The sequence below is a fragment of the Platichthys flesus genome, chromosome 2, assembly GCF_949316205.1.
Source record: "Platichthys flesus chromosome 2, fPlaFle2.1, whole genome shotgun sequence".
Taxonomy (NCBI): Eukaryota; Metazoa; Chordata; class Actinopteri; order Pleuronectiformes; family Pleuronectidae; genus Platichthys; species Platichthys flesus.
The window spans coordinates 11,045,996-11,064,799 of NC_084946.1; the positions used below are offsets into that span (position 1 = coordinate 11,045,996).

Consider the following 18,804-nt stretch of genomic DNA (forward strand, 5'->3'; position numbering starts at 1 on the left):
AGGATTTTTGATTTTAACATACATTTTCAATTGTTTCAAGAACGTTCTTTTCTTGAGTCCAGATTCCTATAAAATTGATTGAGTTGTTGATGTTTGTAAGAGATGTGAGCCAGATGTGTCTGATTATACACTCTCTTCCCCTCTATGTATATCCATATTTATATTGGACTTTTTACTGTATATTAGTGTGCGTTTTCAGGGGGCGTTTCTGCAGCGGCAAAGGGAGCTGTGATTATTTTTAACACAGTGACTCAGGCTGAGTCAACTTTATTAAAGACCCCTCTGCGGTATTTGTGGACTCATTCATACAGACCCATTCATTTATTTAGAAGACTTCTATTCACAGTTGCCCTTTTCTCTGGTCAAGGGAAGGAAATTGACTTGACTTTGACTGGAAATAAAATGGGACATCACTTTACATAAACAATAAAAAATAGGTGCAGTGGACTCACTGCAGTCATCTGCATAGACGACTCCAGAGTAAACAGCATGGCTTGAATGCTCCTGTAAAATGATTTTGTCTGGAAAAGAGCAAATATTCTTGATGTTTTGACCTGAATAAACATTTCTGAATGGAATATGTCCAGCTCTTTCTGTCTTCAAAAGTGCTCTGTTGAATGCCTTATTGTTATGACCACACATTCTTCTGAGTTATGTTCTTAAAGTTGAACCGAGGCAAAATCTCTGTGTCTGTTGCTCATTTATGATGTGTGGGTGTTGTCTGCGTTTCAGCCATCTTGATTACAGCTTTAATACTGTCGGGCTTTGCCATTGAATGATGTGGGTTTATGTAATGATATGACACTGTCTGTCATCCTCATGCTGAAGAGCTGATATGATGTGAGAATTTCTGTTTGTACACAACAGAAAAGCTTGCTCACATGATGTTGTTCAAAATATGTCTGAATATGGCGCTTGACCACGATGAGTTGTCTAAGTATAGATGCAAAAATGCATGCAACATTTAGAGCTGGTTATTGCATGAGAATTTGAGAACATGTGAGGCATATTGTATTTATGTTTGGAGTAAATGGGACTGAAGATGTATGTTGTTGTCCTCAGATCAGTGTCTGCAGGCCTCAACTCTCCAGCTAAGGCCAACTCTATGGAAAAGAAACTTCACCTGAAAAGCAAAGAATTACAAGAAACTCAAGACAAATGTCACAAGGTGAGTGTGGACTTTTTATTGCCATTATTAATAATTCAGTGTTTTATTACTCTGCCTTTATGACAATAAAATGTATTCTTATATTCCAATGCAAGAGCAGCCAGAGATGAATAGATTAAGACATCTGCTGTCTGATTCGAAACTCTGAAATGTCAGTTTTATTCCCATCTTGTAGAAATAGGCTTTTCGTAAAAAATTGTTTCGCCATTGTTAGTTATATTATTATTATAATTAAAGAGCCCCTTTCCAATATCTTTAAGTCACTTCCTTAAAGTCCTTAACGGTTCTGCTGCTTTTGAGATAATGAATATAGCACAACTAATCCCCCTTTCAGTCATATATTAACCATCTGCAAAGTTGTAGAGAAGCCTGTAATTGTGCAGTTTTCTCTGGTAAAATCAGATGGATCAGGAGATCTCCAGGTTCCAGCGTAAAATGACTGACCTGGAGTCAGTACTCCAGCAGAAGGATGTGGAGCTGAAGGCGTCTGAGACTCAGCGGGGCATCCTGGAGCAAGACCTCGCCACCTACATTACTGAGTGCAGCGTGAGTCACAATAACAACACTGTCTGTGTGTTGTATGTGAGAACACATAAATTAGTAATGTCAGAAATCCAGATTAATTCTGTGTGTGTGTGTGTGTGTTGCAGAGCCTGAAGCGAAGCTTGGAAGAGGCACGTGTGGAAGTCTCCAGAGAGGATGACAAGGCCCTGCAGCTGCTGCATGACATCCGAGAACAGAGCAATAAGCTGCAGGAAATTAAAGAGCAAGTATGGAAATCTCCTCATTCAGACGATTCTTTTCATCACCCATCTAATTTAGGATGATAATTGTTTACTTATGACTTGAAATTCTACTACTTTCCACTGTGTTTATACTGTTTGTATCATATTACATCTCATGTTTTTATTGCCATAACTATTAACAGAATACCTGAATCATACCTGAGATTATTCTCCTGCTCTGCGTCACACAGACGGGGCTTCCCCTCTTAGGACTCCCTTGTCCTTAGCACCCACAGGTCATCTGAACAGATGATATCCCTGCAAGCTACCAACATGAAGAAGATTTTTAACATTATTCTAGAGATTGGCCCATCCTCCTACTAGGGGAATAACACACTCTGTTTAAAATAATCTAACATACATTCATGATTAATATCACAAGTTAAAATTGAATTAGGAAATATGTTCAGAAACAAAAAAACGCATTGCTTTTTCAGTAAATAAGGGACCCGGTCGAATCATTCTTGCATTTATCCAGTGTCACTCTACAGGAAGTGATCAGGAGGTGAAATTAAAGATTTATTGGTACACAAACATCAGTGTAACATGTTGTCTCTGCAAGGCAGTTATTTTCCTTTCACTCACAAAGTGGCCAGCTTTGAAGTAGTAAACCTTGAGTTGTTATCTTTGATTTTGACAGTTTATGTGATAAATGGTCATTGCAGCGGTGCACTGCAGTTTCTCTAAATCACTGCGCAATGAGACAGTGTCAGCAGATCTGTGAAGTACATCTTTGTCTGTATAGCACAACCAGAGGCTGCCGCCTGTACGAACAGCTCAGTTCCTTTGTTCAAGCTGTTCTAAAAAGGCTCTTGCTGCTGTTGCTGCTCTTGCTAAAACAAACAATTTGCTAAATGTGTTTTTCTCCAGGAGATTCCTGATTTAGAACGATACATTTATTTAAGAAAAACACACAAAGCAACAACTTTGTGAAATGTAGCTTATGATGATACAGCAGTCTTAAACGTTTCACTGTGACACAACCTGAATAGCTGCACTCATATATTTTATTCTTCCTACAGAAATGCTCTCAAAATGCTTTCATTTTACTGAGCTGGGAAAAAACACTATTTTCACACAGGTCATACAGAGCCAATTATTTCCCTGAAGTCCTCAGATAGGTTTCAAAGTAGAAATTGTCGCCATGTCACAATGCATTCAGCAGTATCGTTCAGTATGCAATGCTGAGAATATTATGCGCTTCAAAATGTGCTCCAAAATACACTTCTTGGAGCGCATTTCTTTCTATATTGATGGGGACTGTGTTGTTTCTCCGCCCTCAGGAGTACCATGCCCAACTGGAAGAGATGCAGGTCACCATCAGGCAGCTGGAGGAGGACCTGTCCGCCGCCCGGCGCCGCAGTGACCTCTATGAAGCCGAACTTAGGGACTCCAGACAAACAAGTGAAGAACTGAAAAGGAAAGCTGTTGAATACCAGCAGAGAATCCAGAAGGTTTGTTTGCATCAGAGATGGTTAAAGGTCAGGTAATGCAAATTAAATTATGACCATGTCTAAGGCTGAGAATTCTTTTTTCTTTTTTCTATGTTTTTTTTCAGGCCAAAGAGCAGGGAAAGGCCGACGTGGAGGAGCTTCTCTCTAAACTTGAGAAGGTATAAGTTCCTCTGTTCAGATAAATCTTCATTGTTTTAGCATCACTGACACTAAAACTTTGTGTCTGAGCTTAGAGTGTTTGTTTTTTTCTCTGTTAAGACTAACTCCGAGCAGCAGGTGAAAATCCAAGAGCTCCAGGACAAACTGTCTAAGGTAAATACATTTTGCTATTTTAATCACGTTTACAATATTTGAGCTTTTGAATTGGGAGAACCTCTGTTCTCCTGATAGTATGAGAAGCAGATCAACAGTGGTTGGCTTGCTCGGGGTCTCTTTCGGGAGAGGCCTTTTTTTGCAATATCTCAGAGGATAGGAATTGCCCAAGCATATCACAAGGTTTGTCTGGGGAGCCACTAAACGCCTTTGACCTCTTGACCTCCCCCAGGCAGTGAAAGCGAGCACAGAAGCAACGGAGCTGCTGCAGAATGTCCGGCAGGCCAAAGAGCGTCTGGAACGGGACCTGGAGCGTCTGCGAGGCAAAGGCGACTCCAGTGACTCTTTAAAACGTCGCCTCAGAGAGACAGAGGTATCACACTAAACCTACGATGTTCAATGATTACATATTTGTTGGTGTTTGTGATTGTGCGGACCCCAACAATTAACCCTTGACAAATTGTCAGTGTGGTTAATTTTATGTTATTATCTTTGTTGTGTAAGCAGGAGGGCAGGAAGACCCTGGAGAACCAGGTAAAGAGGCTGGAAATGGTTGAGCGGCGGGAGAATAAGCTGAAAGATGACATTCAAACCAAATCCCAGCAGATCCAGCAGATGGCTGAAAAGATCCTGGTGAGAGAGCTAAAGATAAGGCTCGCTAATACTTTGCCCCACTCCAACCCTAATTTCACCCCCCTCTGCCCACCTCTCCTGTTCATTCAGCCCTCTCCTCTATCCTCCTCACTTATCTTAGAGCCCATACACACTCTCATTAGTCAGTTCCATGTTAAGTGAACTCTCAAATTGGTGCTAGTTAACAAGTGCAGTAAATGTAGAGATTTTAACAGATATATGATTTTAGCAGCGTCAGCATGAGTAGGCAACGCTGCAACCGACTTGTGGATTTCCAGCTTTTTTATGCAAGTTTCTTCATTTCATTTTTTTTTTTAAGTTTTTGAATTTAGATTATAGATGTTTTTCAGTAGACTGTGTACTTGAGTTTTAAGGACTTCACCATGGTGGTTCTTGAGAATAATACAACTACAGAATTTTCTTTTGAGTATATTTTATTGTGTTGAATGTTTCCAGTTACCTTTTTGATTCTACATTTTCCAGGAACTGGAGGACAACCTGCGAGATGCCCAGTCGACAGCCCAGAGAATGGAAACCCAACTGGTTCAGAAAGAGAGGCTTTTTGAAGACAAGATCAAGGTGGGAATGTATGATATATATATCAGGACTTTAATTGATAGATAGATAGATAGATAGATTATTTTATTGTCCCCATAAGGAGGCTTTTATTTGCATCATAATTTTTGAGTTTGTTTAAAAACTTATGGTGAATAATTTAAATGTTGTATCTGTCTTGTAAACATACTTAAATGCCAAGTGTGATACGTTGCATTGGCCGCTACAGAACAGCACCTCACCATAAATTTAAAAAATCCTTCATCTCCTACATTCATGATGGTTAGGTTAAACAATTACTATATAATGTATTCATTTTTCCACTCTATTTATATAAAATAACAGAAACCCCACTCTTTTATGATGTAGCTAATTTTAACAGCCTTGGAGACTACAGTCTATAAATGATGTTTGATGACCCTGGACTGTTACTTTAAACCAGTTGTACCTGATGGACTGCCAATTGACTGTATATGTTTAAGTAGTAATTCCATGTCAGTGCTGTTATTTTAAATCATTGTTAGTCGGAGCTTCCACATGTTTTACAGTGAGACTTAGCACCACACTAATTATCGCTTCCACACCAGGTTACAACCATGTCAATATGCTTTTGTAATGCAGCAGATTATAGATTTCAAACTAAAAATGAAAATGTCTCATCTTGTGTCTAATCAAGGTTCTGGAGACCCAGATGAAGGTTGACCTGGCTGACAAGGAGAGCCTCGAGGTCAGAAGAGCCCAACATGAGGAGGAGTCCAGGGAGAACTGCAAACTTATCGGTGAACAGAAAGCAGTAAGGAAACACAGCGGTTTTTAAAAATATTTATTCAGCTTGTTATTTGCTGCTAGATTGAGGGATTAAAATATTTCACATTGTCAAATACATTTTTATGGAATTATATTCAGCAGCAGCGGTATATATTTTTTTCTCTTCTTTATACTAAGAAAGTACAATGTTCTATGTAAGTCTCACTTGGTGAAAGTTTGTAAACAAATGATACGTTTTCATTCACCCCCTAAATTGTTCTCAGAGTTTGACCACTAAAATCGATCAATGTTTTTCATTCAATTCTTAGTCTGTAATTTGCTATAGTGGTGCAAATTGTACTGGACTTTACAGTGGGATTAGATTGTAGTATACTTCATGTTGCACTATAAAGCCTTGGCTCAAGCCCTAATCTGGTTAATGTGATAGAATTGAAGCAGTTAAGAAGCTTTAAGAGGTAGTCATCTGACATTGACAGTAGACGATTTAAGCAACACCTTAATGGACTCTAATAGGATTTTACTGGAGTACAGAATTCTGTTTCCTGTATTAAAAAAAAAAGTGCCTCTCAAATATATGCATCCCAAGGTTCTTAGTAGGATTTGGCTGTCAATCAAAGTGGAATATATGAATACTGCATTTGGAGCGTGTTTGCTGATATGTGATTTCAACTAATGTTGCGTCTCCCTCTTCCTGCAGACCATTAATGCTATGGATTCCAAGATGAAGAACCTGGAGCAGCGCATCTCTGAGCTGTCAGAGGCTAACAAGCTGGCCGCTAACAGCAGCATCTATACCCAGAAGAATATGTAAGTTAACTAGACCATCTGCCCACACTGTGCTTTCATGAGTGCCCACACTGTCTTAGTCTTGGAGTCCGCATCACTTCATTAGTGAACATTTTTGTGTACCTTGGCTGATCTATCTCCCTTGACAGGAAAACTGCAAAATAAAATACAGAACAATACTTATTGTAAATTAAAAAAATACTTGTTTAAGTACATACCATACATACTTTAGTAAGTATAATTTACATATTGTCACCTAAATTTACAAGTTTTGTGTACTGGATCAGCTACAGTATATTGAACACAAAGATGACTTTGAAAGAAACCTTTTGGCTGACATTACTAATTTGCATGCCACTTAAAATACTCCTCTAGAGAACAATATGAAAGACTCTAAACAGTCAGTATAATGGGTTTGTGTGGGTGTTTGTTTTGGTCAGGAAAGCCCAAGAGGAGATGATCTCTGAGCTACGGCAGCAGAAGTTCTACCTGGAGTCTCAGGCAGGGAAGCTGGAGGCCCAAAATGCCAAACTGGAGGAGCACCTTGAGAAGATGAGTCAACAGGAGCAGGCCAAGAGGACCCGACTGCAGGAGCTGGAGAGCAGGCTGCGAGAGGTGAGGCAATAGGAAACTGGAGATAAAATGCCTAATTTTAAGTAATAAACCAGCGAGCATTACTCATTAGTATCCCAAAAAAGGGATTAAAGAAGCTGAGCAGCTACCAAGCAGATCCCAGATAAAGAGCTAATTAAATAAAGAAGGATGATAGTGGCACCTCTGCAAAATTTCCATTTAGCCTTTACACAAGATAAAGTTGCTGGTTTAGTGGTGTATTAATATTACTTCTCTACGATGATGTAACTGCATTGACTGACAACAGGTGAGAGAATATATTAAACCAAATGTATATGTAATGGAGATCCCGAGACATCCCCAGGCTCGATGAGATGCGATCCCCCCCCAGTGTGTTCTGGGTTTCCCCCGGGGCCTTCTTCTATTTGGGATTACCTGGAAGATTTCAAATGGAAGGTGCCCAGGAGGCATCAGATGCCTGAACCACCTCATCTGACTTCTTTTCTACACACTGAGCTGTGACTGTTCCCCAAAGCATCTCCGGCTGAGCCTAGCTGCCCTGCAGAGGTCACTACCATAAGTTCATGACCGTAGCGAGGGTTGGACGGAAGATCAGCTGGTAGATCGAGTGCTTTGATTGTGGCTCAGCTTACTCTGAACAGTCCGGTATAACACCCACTCTTTGTGCCTGATTAATTTGTCTCATTGAACTTACATTAGACTTTCACCTGTAAATATTTGAAAATACATTAAAATCAAGTCGGCGGTTTAAATAATACAAAAATAGAGATACACCACAAAACCCATTAGCTCTGTACCTATTCTATTAAAATAAGTTTTGATATAATTGGAGAAGACATAACACTGCCCCCTTGCTTCTGTTTGAGGGCTCTCACCCCCCTGGTGGGAAGTCTCATAGTCATCATAGCTCAAACTCTTCCCAACTGAGATGTGACATGTAGTCTGGCACTAATTTCTAACCTCTCTCCAGCCTCACTTACAAACACACACAAACATCTACTTTCAGTTCTATCTGCAGTCCATCTTTATAACTCTTTGATGTCCAATAACATCTACCATCTGGTCACGTGGGCAGGTTAAACAAATCTGTAAATTCAATACAAATACAATCTGTTCATGTCTGATTTACATTTCCATATGCATGCAAAATTCACACAAGTCCTGCCCTCTTGTAGATGGGCCTGGAACATGAAGAAGAGAAGCTGGAGATCAGGAGACAGGTGTCGGAGTTGACCTTGTCTCTGCAGGAGCGTGAGTCTCAGATTAGCAGCCTGCAGGCTGCCCGTCATGCCCTGGAGAGCCAGCTGCAACAGGCAAAGACTGAGCTGGAAGAGACCACCGCTGAGGCTGAGGAGGAGATCAACGCCCTCAGGGTAGGACGCAAACGCAAACACAGTGTACAATTAGAGTCACTCATAGCTATGCAGGTGCACATACGTTCTGTATAAGTTTATTTAGTTGTCAACAACCGCTATCTTGCTTGCAGTTCAGATCGTGTTTTCAATCTGCACTGAATAATGGTGTCAGCAATAAACAATTCCTCATGATTCTTTTGCAATCCGATGTTGTATTTTTTATCTTTATTTGCTTTTGTTTCTTATAGAATCACAGAGACGAAATTCAGCACAAGTTTGATGCCTTGAGAGAAAGCTGCTCGGTAAGTGTTGCCGCAAGTTTTTCCATGCAACCTTGTAATTGTGATTATTTAAGTGCAATTACAAAACTTAGTTTTAATTTAGAAATGTAGTTACTAAATAAAGTCTTTGGCAAGAAAACACAGCTAGATTTCATAGAAGATGCCCTAGTTGTACTTGTTAATTTTGTATTCAATTTCACTACACTGAAAGAGACCTCTTCAATCCTACATGCTAAAGATATGTCTCTTACTAGTGAGAGTTCAATATTAGTTGTTGCATTCATTAGTGACATTATGAAGTGAGAAATTATGACTATACTACTCAAATGATTATTTTACGTTGGCCTTTTTTAACAGATATTAAAATAACTTTTCATTTCGATAAGCAAGGCTAATGTCCTTATGTTTGTATTCCCTCAGGTGATCACTGACCTGGAGGAGCAGCTTACCCAGCTGAGTCAGGAGAATGCTGAGTTGAACCGCCAGAACTTCTACCTGTCCAAACAACTTGATGAGGCGTCTGATGAGAGGGAGGACCAGCTGCAGCTCAGCCAGGAAGTGGACAGGCTGAGGAGGGAGGTGGCTGACCGCGAGATGCACCTCAACAACCAGAAACAGGTAAAAGGACACTGTAATGCTTAAACAAGGCATGAAGCACTTGAATTGAAAGCACTAACTACCAACAGAACATCATATTAGTAGATATAGTGGGAAGTTAAACAGTGTTGTCGACAGATTACGTTAAGTTTTTTGTTGCTTTGCCTATTTTCAGACCAAGGAATCATGTAATATTGTAGTCTCATAATGAGACTTTGAGCTGAAACTGACAGGCAGAAGGCAACAATCACATGCTTTGGCTGAAAAATAACCAAAAGATGTTCTCTTTAGTCATTCTCGTGTTGATCTTTCTAGAACATTGAGACACTGAAGACAACATGCAGCATGTTGGAGGAGCAGGTGGTTGAGCTGGAGTCCCTAAACGACGAGCTGCTGGAGAAAGAGCGGCAGTGGGAGGCTTGGAGAGGGGCCCTGGAGGACGAAAAAAGCCAAGCTGAGAGACGCACAAGGGACCTGCAGAGACTGCTGGACAATGAGAAGCAGAATAGGTATGTTTCAAGCAGTGTTATAAATATGAACGTCCGCTCTGTGTCATTAAGTATATCCATCAAGATGTGTAAACCCTGTTGCTGTTCACAGGCTGCGTGCAGACCAGCGCAGCAGTGAGTCTCGCCAGGCAGTGGAACTGGCCGTCAAAGAGCACAAAGCTGAGATAGTGGCCTTACAGCATGCTTTGAAGGAGCAGAGACTAAAGGCTGAAAGTCTGTCTGATACTGTGAGTCACTAATGTGCCTATGTCTTTGACATGAACCCCAATCTTCTGTCCATGGACTGAAAGTCAACAGATATTTGTGTCCCTTCTGAAGCAGAGTAAGTAGCTGCGTTTGTGTTTTGTTTTAACGTGCACTCACACAGCTCAATGATCTGGAGAAGAAGCACTCAATGCTAGAGATGAACGCCCGCAGCTTACAGCAGAAACTGGAGACCGAGCGTGAACTGAAACAGAGGCTCATGGAAGAGGTAAAAAGTCAAATATGACCACCCTATATAACATTACTGATTAAATATAACTTATATTAAGTCCCCTATAACTCCTTAAAACCCAGGACCAGGGAGAGTATTTTTTATAAGCTGTTAAAGAAATTCAATTACTTATTTGTTTGGAACATATCTCCTCTTATTAGAGTTCATTTGTGACCCCTATGAAATATGACACATTTTTTTATTTAAATCTGTATTTAAATATCTCTGCTCTGGTGTTTCGACAGCAAGGGAAACTGCAGCAGCAGATGGACCTGCAAAAGAGCCACATTTTCCGCTTGACCCAAGGTCTGCAGGACGCCCTGGACCAGACTGACATGCTCAAGACGGAGAGAACTGATCTTGAGTACCAGCTGGAGAATATACAGGTGTGAAGTGCAACACATTCGTAATTTGATGAAATACAATGGTCTCCTGGGAGAAAATGGGTCATAGTGGGATATTAGAATAAGACTGATGAATTGTGCAAGTTACGAGGTATCCCAGTGAGACCAAGATGATAAAGTAAGTAACTAATTCATGGGTTCTTAGAGGATATTCTTTTAACGTTGTCTCGATAGAGATTTTTTTCTGAAATCCTCTGTTTTCCTTCTTGCAGGCTGTGTACTCCCATGAGAAGGTGAAGATGGAGGGGACCATCTCCCAGCAGACTAAACTCATTGACTTCCTCCAGGCGAAAATGGACCAGCCCACCAAGAAAAAGAAGGTCTGTGAAAATATTTCACATAAACCATATTAAATTGATAATCATCTTAAATTAAAAGCTTTGTATGTACGGTTGTGTTTATGTGCAATATAAGTAATGATATTTGTGTACCTTTATTAACCAATTCAGTCCTGTTTCTTCTCTGAACAGGGTATATTTGGGCGGCGGCGAGAAGATGTAGGTACCACAACTAACGGCGCGCTGGTTCCACAGGCCCAGCCGGCAGTTCCCATGCAGTACAGTGACATGAAACTGGCTCTGGAGAAGGAGCGCTCAAGGTGTGCAGAGCTAGAGGAGGCTCTGCAGAAGATGAGGATAGAGCTACGGTCCCTTAGAGAAGAGGGTAGGGACACAGTACTCTTACTGCACCAAATATAGCATTGTCTATTATGTCATATATCTTAATGGCATCTCCTGGCCAGCATAGTCCTGGTTCAAGATGGTTAATCTTCCATGATTACCTTGGATGATGACAGTACTGTAATCAATACTTCCTGTGTGTGAAACTTGGCTTTTAATCGTGTTGATACTGAGCCACAGAAGAGTTGATTTAACTTTAAACAAAAACCTTAAATCATACCTCGATAAATTGAGGCCTGCCATTTCAGATGAGAAGTGACAACCAAAGTCAGCTCCCTTATCTCTTCCCAGTAATCTTGTAATAGAGTTGCCATGACAGCATCCTGCTCCTCCACTGCCTACACCTGTCATGTCCGATAAGATCTATTTCAGACTCTAATTTGTTTTGTTTTTTTTTGGTAATGGAGCCAGATGTAATATCACTGATCTAATATTGGGTTGATTTATTTGCTCGTGGTCACACAGCGGCTCATTTCAAAGCACAGGAACATATGGCTCCTTCCACTCCGGCCCAGGCTCGACACCAAATCCTCATGTCGGCCATTGTCAAATCCCCAGAACGTCAGCCCAATCCCAGCAGCCTGCTGAACCCCTCCACCCGCTCTAAGGAGATGTCCACACCTGAAGGTTAGTGACACACACCAAGACGCACACAGACTAGTAAACAGACAGTCAAGTGACGCGTATGTTGCCCTCAGCTCATCACTGTCAATTTGAACCTGGGTTTTGAAGTTGATCACCTTTATGCTATCGGTGTCAACACAATTGGGACTCCCTGTTCACATGTTTTATTTACATGTTGTGTTTATGTGTGTTCTTTCTATGGCCTGTCTCACCAAGCAGGATTATGAAGTTGAATAAAATTGGATAACATCTGTTCAGCACATGTTTAACCAAGGACACAGAAGCAAAAAGAGCTGTTTCAGGTTTTATTCACTGCGTTTATCCAGCTAACGTCGTAATCCTGCTTGGGCCTGTCTCACAAAGTAAGAATAGTGGATTAGCCAGGTAGCACTGGTTTTAATCCAGGCTTTCCTATATCACAAAGCTAAACCACTAAATTTTTTGGGGTGGTTGATCACCATGGAAACTGAACCTCATATTACATATAATCATAGAATTTGGGGAGGTTCAGTGACTCATATCAAAATGTGCAAATAGCTCGTCTGCTTAGAAAGCTCTGCGGGGAAAAATAGCAAGCAACAGCTTGAACAGCATTTCTGATGGAAAAAAAAAGAATGATCTGTAATCTTGTGCAACTGAATCTCTAAACACCATGGTGTCAGTTGTTATGATAACAGATAATACTCCTTGTTGTGTATTTTATCATTGATATCACTAAGTCAAACCTGCTTTGTGATTCAGACCCCTGACTGTCTGTGTTCCTTTACTTTCACCTAGCTATTGTTAGACTGCTCTCTCCTTTCTGTCTCTTTCCTCTTGCTCCTCACAGAAAAGAGGAGGGTCACCTTTGAAAGTAAGTTAGCAGTCACCATAGTGTGTCTCCTCACATGCATGAGCTCATCTACATGCATCATGCATTATAAAGACATATTAACAAAATCTGTATCTGTCTTTTTGTCCTTTTGTCGCGTAAACCATAACTTGACCAAATACTTGTCTCGTAAAGGTCAAGTTTGGCGTCTTATTTTTTTCAGCCTCATTCCTGGAGTCATGATTTAGATAGCATATGGCAGTATAGGCAGCTTTTCACCCAGGAGTAATTGCATTGGCATGCATTATATAATTCTGATTGACTTTTTTTTTTACTTAAAGATTCATATGCCTTTGTACCTGCAGTCAAAGGATCAATTCATTTTTCAAATTGCCCAATGCTGCTTGAAAAACTGGAACTCATCAAATTTTGTGCAGATTTCCGAAAAGATTACCTGTGTAACAAAATGGTATGGTACCATGATTCTCTTTCAGTAACTCCTCTCCCTGCCCACTTCTTCCTCTTTGTATCGCAGAATTTGGTCGTCGTGTGAAGGAAAGAATGCACCACAACATCCCTCATCGTTTCACTGTGGGCCTCAACATGAGGGCTGCCAAGTGTGCTGTCTGTCTGGACACTGTGCATTTTGGACGACAGGCTGCCACTTGTCTAGGTCTGTAGCTGTGAATACCAAATGTGAAGATATTTCAGGAATATTTATTGGCCGGCTCTAGCTAAATACTTGAAATAGCTCTAGTTGTGTTGCCATCGACTCCCTTACATGATGGAATCAGATATTTCTTGTTTTAGCTGTCCTTAAAATTTCTACTGTTGACAATTAACCAAGCTTTAAGTCTAGAGACAGTGCAAACGCAGTCATGGAAATGTGGAAACACAATTGTCTTACTCTTGTCATTGTCAATATTGTAATAACTGCAATTAAATCAAAGAAGTATATCTAGAGTGGTATGGGTTATTATAACCATTAAATCATACACACTTGTATGGTGATAAACTCATCACTTGATGCTTTTTTTATTTTCAAACATGATTCTCTAAATATTTAAACAAAAATCAAATAATAACTCCCATATTGATGATTAGTGACTTGACAATGACTAGTAAAGGAATTGTCTAATAAATCCATATAAGCATTCCTTCACCCTCTCTCTTTCTCTCTCTCTCTCTCTTTGTCCTTGTCTTATTATAGAGTGCAACACATTGTGTCACCCTAAATGCTCACCGTGTCTTCCGGCTACCTGCGGTCTGCCAGCCGAGTACGCCACTCACTTTTCTGAGGCTCTGTGCCGAGAAAAGGCGAACTCGCCTGCGCTGCAAGTCAAAGAGGCCAGTGGGCATGTTCGTTTAGAGGGTTGGATGAAGCAGCCTCGGTAACAATCTCAGTCCTTCTTTAACATTTGCAATATGTTAAATACACAGCATAGATTGTGCGTGTACCTCTGTGTGTGCTCCTAAAGAAATGGAAAGCGTGGTCAGCAAGGCTGGGAGACGAAGTACGTGGTGCTAGATGGAACTAAAGTGTCCATCTATGACAGTGAGCCCAGAGAGGGTCAGTATTTATTATGTATAGCAGTTTTTTATTATATTGATAAAATATCATTGGAAAATACTTATTTCCCAATCCAACCACTAAATCAAACATTCATTCCCAATTCATCCAGTTATGTTTCCATGAAGATCAATACAACAGAATTAAAACAACAATAATAGTGTGGTGGGTTTTCTTCTAGACTGTATGGCGCCTGAGGAGGAGTTTGAGCTCTGTATGCCTGATGGAGAAGTGACAATTCATGGAGCTGTTGGAGCCTCTGAGCTCATCAACACGGCAAAGTCAGGTACCAGATCAATATCAACTAAATCTGCTACATTCAGCCTATTGTAGGAGTGTTAGTGCATCATCCTCTCCCTGTTTTTTTAAATTGCAAATGTTCAAATATTACCTAATTTTTCATCTTATCCCAAAATATAACAAAAATGTTGACCATTCTGCTGGGATGTGAAAGAGAGCCAACCAGTTCAGCTTTGTGTGTCTGTACACAGACATCCCATATGTGTTGAAGCTGGAGTCACATCCCAACACCACCTGCTGGCCAGGCCAGTCTCTCTACTTCATGGCTCCCAGCTTCCCTGACAAGCAGCGCTGGGTGGCTGTGCTGGAGTCTGTGGTGGCTGGTAGCCGTGGATCTAAAGACAAAGTCGATTCCGATGCTGTAAGTTTTTTGACTGTATATTTAATGTTTCTGCTTTTGTCAGGCCTGATTGGGTTCAAGAGTTTGCCTACTAAAGGTGTAAGAAAGACCAATTTGCTTATTACAATTTACACATATCAAATAGTAATGTAATACAAGGATGGCTGTATTGTTTGGTGTGATTGGCTCAAATATACTGAATGCCTCCATTAAACATCAGCCAGTGCCTTCACTTCTTTTTCTCCCTTTCCCTTCTTCTTTGTCTCTCTGCATGTTCTCAACATCAACGTCTACTATTTGTGTGTTGTCATCGTCTTTGTTGATGTGGTTATACTGTGCTTGTGTATCTCCATTCAACTCGGTTGTGTGGATCATATTATAGGCAGGTGTTTCTAAAAGACAGAAGAACCTATCCCCTCTGGTTCAGGTACAGTAAGTAGCTGCACGTATGCTTGGGCTTCAGTCAGTCGACCGACCGACTGAGCATGCAGTAGCTGTACACATATGCACATTAAACACTGACACTGTTTGGTACAGATCATCACAGTCTGAGGCTCAGTGACCCTATGTGGTCCAATGGAAGAGCCGCCCTTTGAAAAACTGCTAAATCCACACATAAAACTTACCTAATGCATGGATGTGAATAGACTCAGCTCTGCACCTTTGGCCTGATGTCAGGCGGTTGTACTGGCATGCATGCAAAACCCATGCGCTGCTTCAGCCCTGTTGACTGAAACACAGACACATGTCACACTCCTGAAGCGAGCTGAGCTCAACATCAGTTTGCAGACTTCTGTTGGTTTTGTTGGTGTTTGTGTGTTTATTGCTGTTAAGAAAAAGCTGTTTGCAATGTCTCTTGCAATCCTGTGCAAAATGACCCTTTAAAATAGTTTTAGATATTCTCAAAACTGTACTGCTACTCTGGTTCTTAAATCTGCCTCGTTATTCAAATAAGCATTTAAATATTTAATATGCAGTGTTTCCCCTTAAGGCAGATTATACTTCATGGCTAAAATTATTATAACAAAATCAGTGTACCACTGAACATTTACACCTAAATGTGATTATTAACATCTCATTCCAAAACCGTGAGCTCTAATATACTATAAAAGCCTTCACTCTTCTAGAAAGACTTTCCAAAGAACTCTTAAGACTGGCTACATGTCCTCCACATGAGCATCAACATTAGCACTTATGTTGGGTGATGAGGCTTCAGTTTTCACTTCATCCTAAACGTGTTGGATGGGTTGAGGTCAGGGCTCTGTGCAGTCGAGTTTCTACACACCAAACTCCAAGAGACGTTTTGTTAATTTATTTATTTATTGTGTAACATGGCAAAGGACTTTTAACTGTTACCATAAATCAGGATTTTTTAAAATTGGAACTATGGAACTTTGCCTGAATTGCAATGGACCAAACATGACCAAAGTATTTGGATCGAATAGCCTTGTGTCCTCATACTTCTGGCCATATCGTTTATATGTTGTTTGACTAACCCTCTGTTATTTTTACTAACCTACTTTTACTTTCTATTATTGGTTAATTTCCACCTTCAGCACCTTTCCTTACTTTGCTGTCATCTGTAATATGTCCATACAACCATAGAAGAACAGCTGGGGGATACTTACAATGTTAAACCATCTTTATTAAATTCATTTATTGACCCACTACTGTTGCTTTTTTGCGCTGATGTGGTTGTTGATGTGGTCACCCAGATTTACACAGCTCTAAATATACCAAGTGATTTGTGTTTGTTGTTATCAAAAGCTTGCCCAATTCCTAGTCTCATTTAGTTACTCTTTGGTTGGATTTTGCCTCATTTAGTCCCTACTTTTGTTCATTTTACATGTCTATGTCCATGTCTCTCTCTGTTCATGTTTCTTGTCTGAATAGAAACTTCTTGGGAACTCCCTGCTGAAACTGGAGGGTGATGACCGTTTGGACATCAACTGCACTCTGCCTCTCACTGACCAGGTACAAAGAAGAAAAACCTAGAGGCATGTCCTCTCCCAGATGCATTAATCAGCTGCATGTTCACCTATATGATTTTCCTTTCCCTCAGATTGTGTTGGTGGGGTCCGAGGAAGGATTGTACGCTCTAAACGTCATAAAGAACTCTTTGACACACATCCCTGGGCTGACCTCCGTCTTCCAGATCCAGATCCTGAAGGAGCTTGATAAGCTGCTGATGATCACTGGTCAGTCCAGCATGCCCAATAAACTCAATTGCTCAGTCGTCAAAGGTTCAAGTGTACTTTTTTACTAATTCATTGATGTTGTCGTCCAGGAGAGGACAGGGCACTTTGTCTGGTGGAGATCAAGAAAGTGAAGCAGTCCTTGTCACAGTCTCATCTCCCGGCTCAGCCTGACCTCAATCCCTTCATCTTTGAGACAGTGAAGGGATGCCACCTCTTCTCCTCTGGGAAGGTGAGTCAGGCTGTTGTTACTTAAACTGAACACACTCATTTTAGTTGGGCTGTTATTTAGTCAGAGTTAATGATCAAAGTAATAGAAGAGCGCTCTGCTGTCTGATTGCAGATATTTACTGCTCTCCTGATTGCAGAATTGTTCTCTCTTCACAGATTGATAATGGGACTTGTATCTGCGCTGCTATGCCCAATAAGATCACAATTCTACGACTCAACGAAAGCCTCAACAAGTTCTGCATCAGAAAGGTGAGTGGGCCTGAAAGACAATGATATAGATTACATGATGAAGGAAAGACAACGAAAGAAAGTGTTCTTACAGGGAGTAGTGAGTTTAACAAAGTGTCACTGTTGAACTTTGTATTTTTAGGAAATTGAGACGTCAGAGCCCTGCAGCTGTATCCACTTCACTGGCTACAGCATCATCATCGGCACCAACAAGTTCTATGAGATTGAGATGAAGCAGTATGTGCTGGAAGGTAACTGTTTAAAATCTGTATTGATGTGGCTTTCGAAAATATAACTTCATTAGCCAGATGGTGTTGTGAGAAACTCTACATGAGGGTGTATCTGTCTCTGTTAAGTTGGAACATTCACACCTGAATGACCTCACCGATACCGATGGTGATTTATACTGATTTTGTATCTTTTTCTACAGAGTTCCTGGATAAAAACGACGTAACGCTCGCCTCTGCCGTCTTCGCTGCGTCTTCCCACAGCTTCCCGATCTCTATCATCCAGGTCACCACTGCTCCACAGAAGGATGAATACCTGCTCTGTTTCCATGGTTAGATGCCTATTTTCTGTATGTGTGGGCTCACCTGTTATCTACGCTGTGTGTGCAGTCAGGCATGACAACGCATGTACCAGTAAAGAAACAACACCTTAACCCTTAGTGGAAGAAAATGTGTTTTCAGGAAATAATTCTTATAAATGTGATATCTGCGTATATCAGGCTGGAGATTATTGTGGTTGTGATATCCAAAATATTTGTCTTGCAGAGTTTGGTGTGTTTGTGGATGCATACGGCCGCAGGAGTAGAAATGATGATATCAGATGGAGCCGTCTGCCTCTCTCATTTGGTTCGTGCCAATCATGGACACTTTCAAATTTTGATTTATTTTCCAATTATATATGGTCGATATAAAAGGATAATAAGTGGATTTGTTTTGACCTTTCAGCGTACCGAGAACCTTACTTGTTCGTGACCTACTTCAACTCCCTGGACGTTATTGAGATTCAGGGACATGCTGCTCTGGGGTAAGATTCCATTCTGCTTCTTTGTCAGTGCTAATGCCTCAATTAGTTCACACAATCATCATTTTGTGGGTCCCTACTCCCTATTCAACATTATTATTTAATACATAATCATAAAAT

The 18,804-nt window shown here is 40.7% G+C and overlaps 1 protein-coding gene across 3 annotated transcripts in view; it reads left to right on the forward strand.

Annotated features, from left to right (window-relative positions):
- The window catches only part of cita (citron rho-interacting serine/threonine kinase a), a 34,082-nt gene that overhangs the window by 10,617 nt on the left and 4,661 nt on the right, over window positions 1-18,804 (forward strand). Inside the window, exons 11-46 of one of the 3 annotated variants that reach the window (XM_062398188.1) lie at window positions 1,063-1,168; window positions 1,571-1,714; window positions 1,819-1,938; window positions 3,237-3,407; window positions 3,512-3,565; window positions 3,666-3,719; window positions 3,952-4,092; window positions 4,227-4,352; window positions 4,836-4,931; window positions 5,584-5,700; window positions 6,373-6,482; window positions 6,902-7,076; window positions 8,231-8,428; window positions 8,659-8,712; window positions 9,112-9,309; window positions 9,604-9,797; window positions 9,889-10,024; window positions 10,165-10,269; window positions 10,518-10,658; window positions 10,889-10,996; window positions 11,147-11,339; window positions 11,822-11,983; window positions 13,327-13,464; window positions 14,002-14,182; window positions 14,270-14,361; window positions 14,543-14,647; window positions 14,853-15,022; window positions 15,384-15,428; window positions 16,895-16,975; window positions 17,064-17,199; window positions 17,289-17,428; window positions 17,584-17,676; window positions 17,798-17,906; window positions 18,086-18,214; window positions 18,429-18,509; window positions 18,609-18,687. In XM_062398188.1, the coding sequence (XP_062254172.1) occupies window positions 1,063-1,168; window positions 1,571-1,714; window positions 1,819-1,938; window positions 3,237-3,407; window positions 3,512-3,565; window positions 3,666-3,719; window positions 3,952-4,092; window positions 4,227-4,352; window positions 4,836-4,931; window positions 5,584-5,700; window positions 6,373-6,482; window positions 6,902-7,076; window positions 8,231-8,428; window positions 8,659-8,712; window positions 9,112-9,309; window positions 9,604-9,797; window positions 9,889-10,024; window positions 10,165-10,269; window positions 10,518-10,658; window positions 10,889-10,996; window positions 11,147-11,339; window positions 11,822-11,983; window positions 13,327-13,464; window positions 14,002-14,182; window positions 14,270-14,361; window positions 14,543-14,647; window positions 14,853-15,022; window positions 15,384-15,428; window positions 16,895-16,975; window positions 17,064-17,199; window positions 17,289-17,428; window positions 17,584-17,676; window positions 17,798-17,906; window positions 18,086-18,214; window positions 18,429-18,509; window positions 18,609-18,687 (4,482 nt within the window). Of the gene's footprint in view, window positions 1-1,062; window positions 1,169-1,570; window positions 1,715-1,818; window positions 1,939-3,236; window positions 3,408-3,511; window positions 3,566-3,665; window positions 3,720-3,951; window positions 4,093-4,223; window positions 4,353-4,835; window positions 4,932-5,583; window positions 5,701-6,372; window positions 6,483-6,901; window positions 7,077-8,230; window positions 8,429-8,658; window positions 8,713-9,111; window positions 9,310-9,603; window positions 9,798-9,888; window positions 10,025-10,164; window positions 10,270-10,517; window positions 10,659-10,888; window positions 10,997-11,146; window positions 11,340-11,821; window positions 11,984-13,326; window positions 13,465-14,001; window positions 14,183-14,269; window positions 14,362-14,542; window positions 14,648-14,852; window positions 15,023-15,383; window positions 15,429-16,894; window positions 16,976-17,063; window positions 17,200-17,288; window positions 17,429-17,583; window positions 17,677-17,797; window positions 17,907-18,085; window positions 18,215-18,428; window positions 18,510-18,608; window positions 18,688-18,804 lie in introns of all 3 variants that reach the window. The other 2 variants (XM_062398189.1, XM_062398190.1) reach the window with 2 other exon arrangements.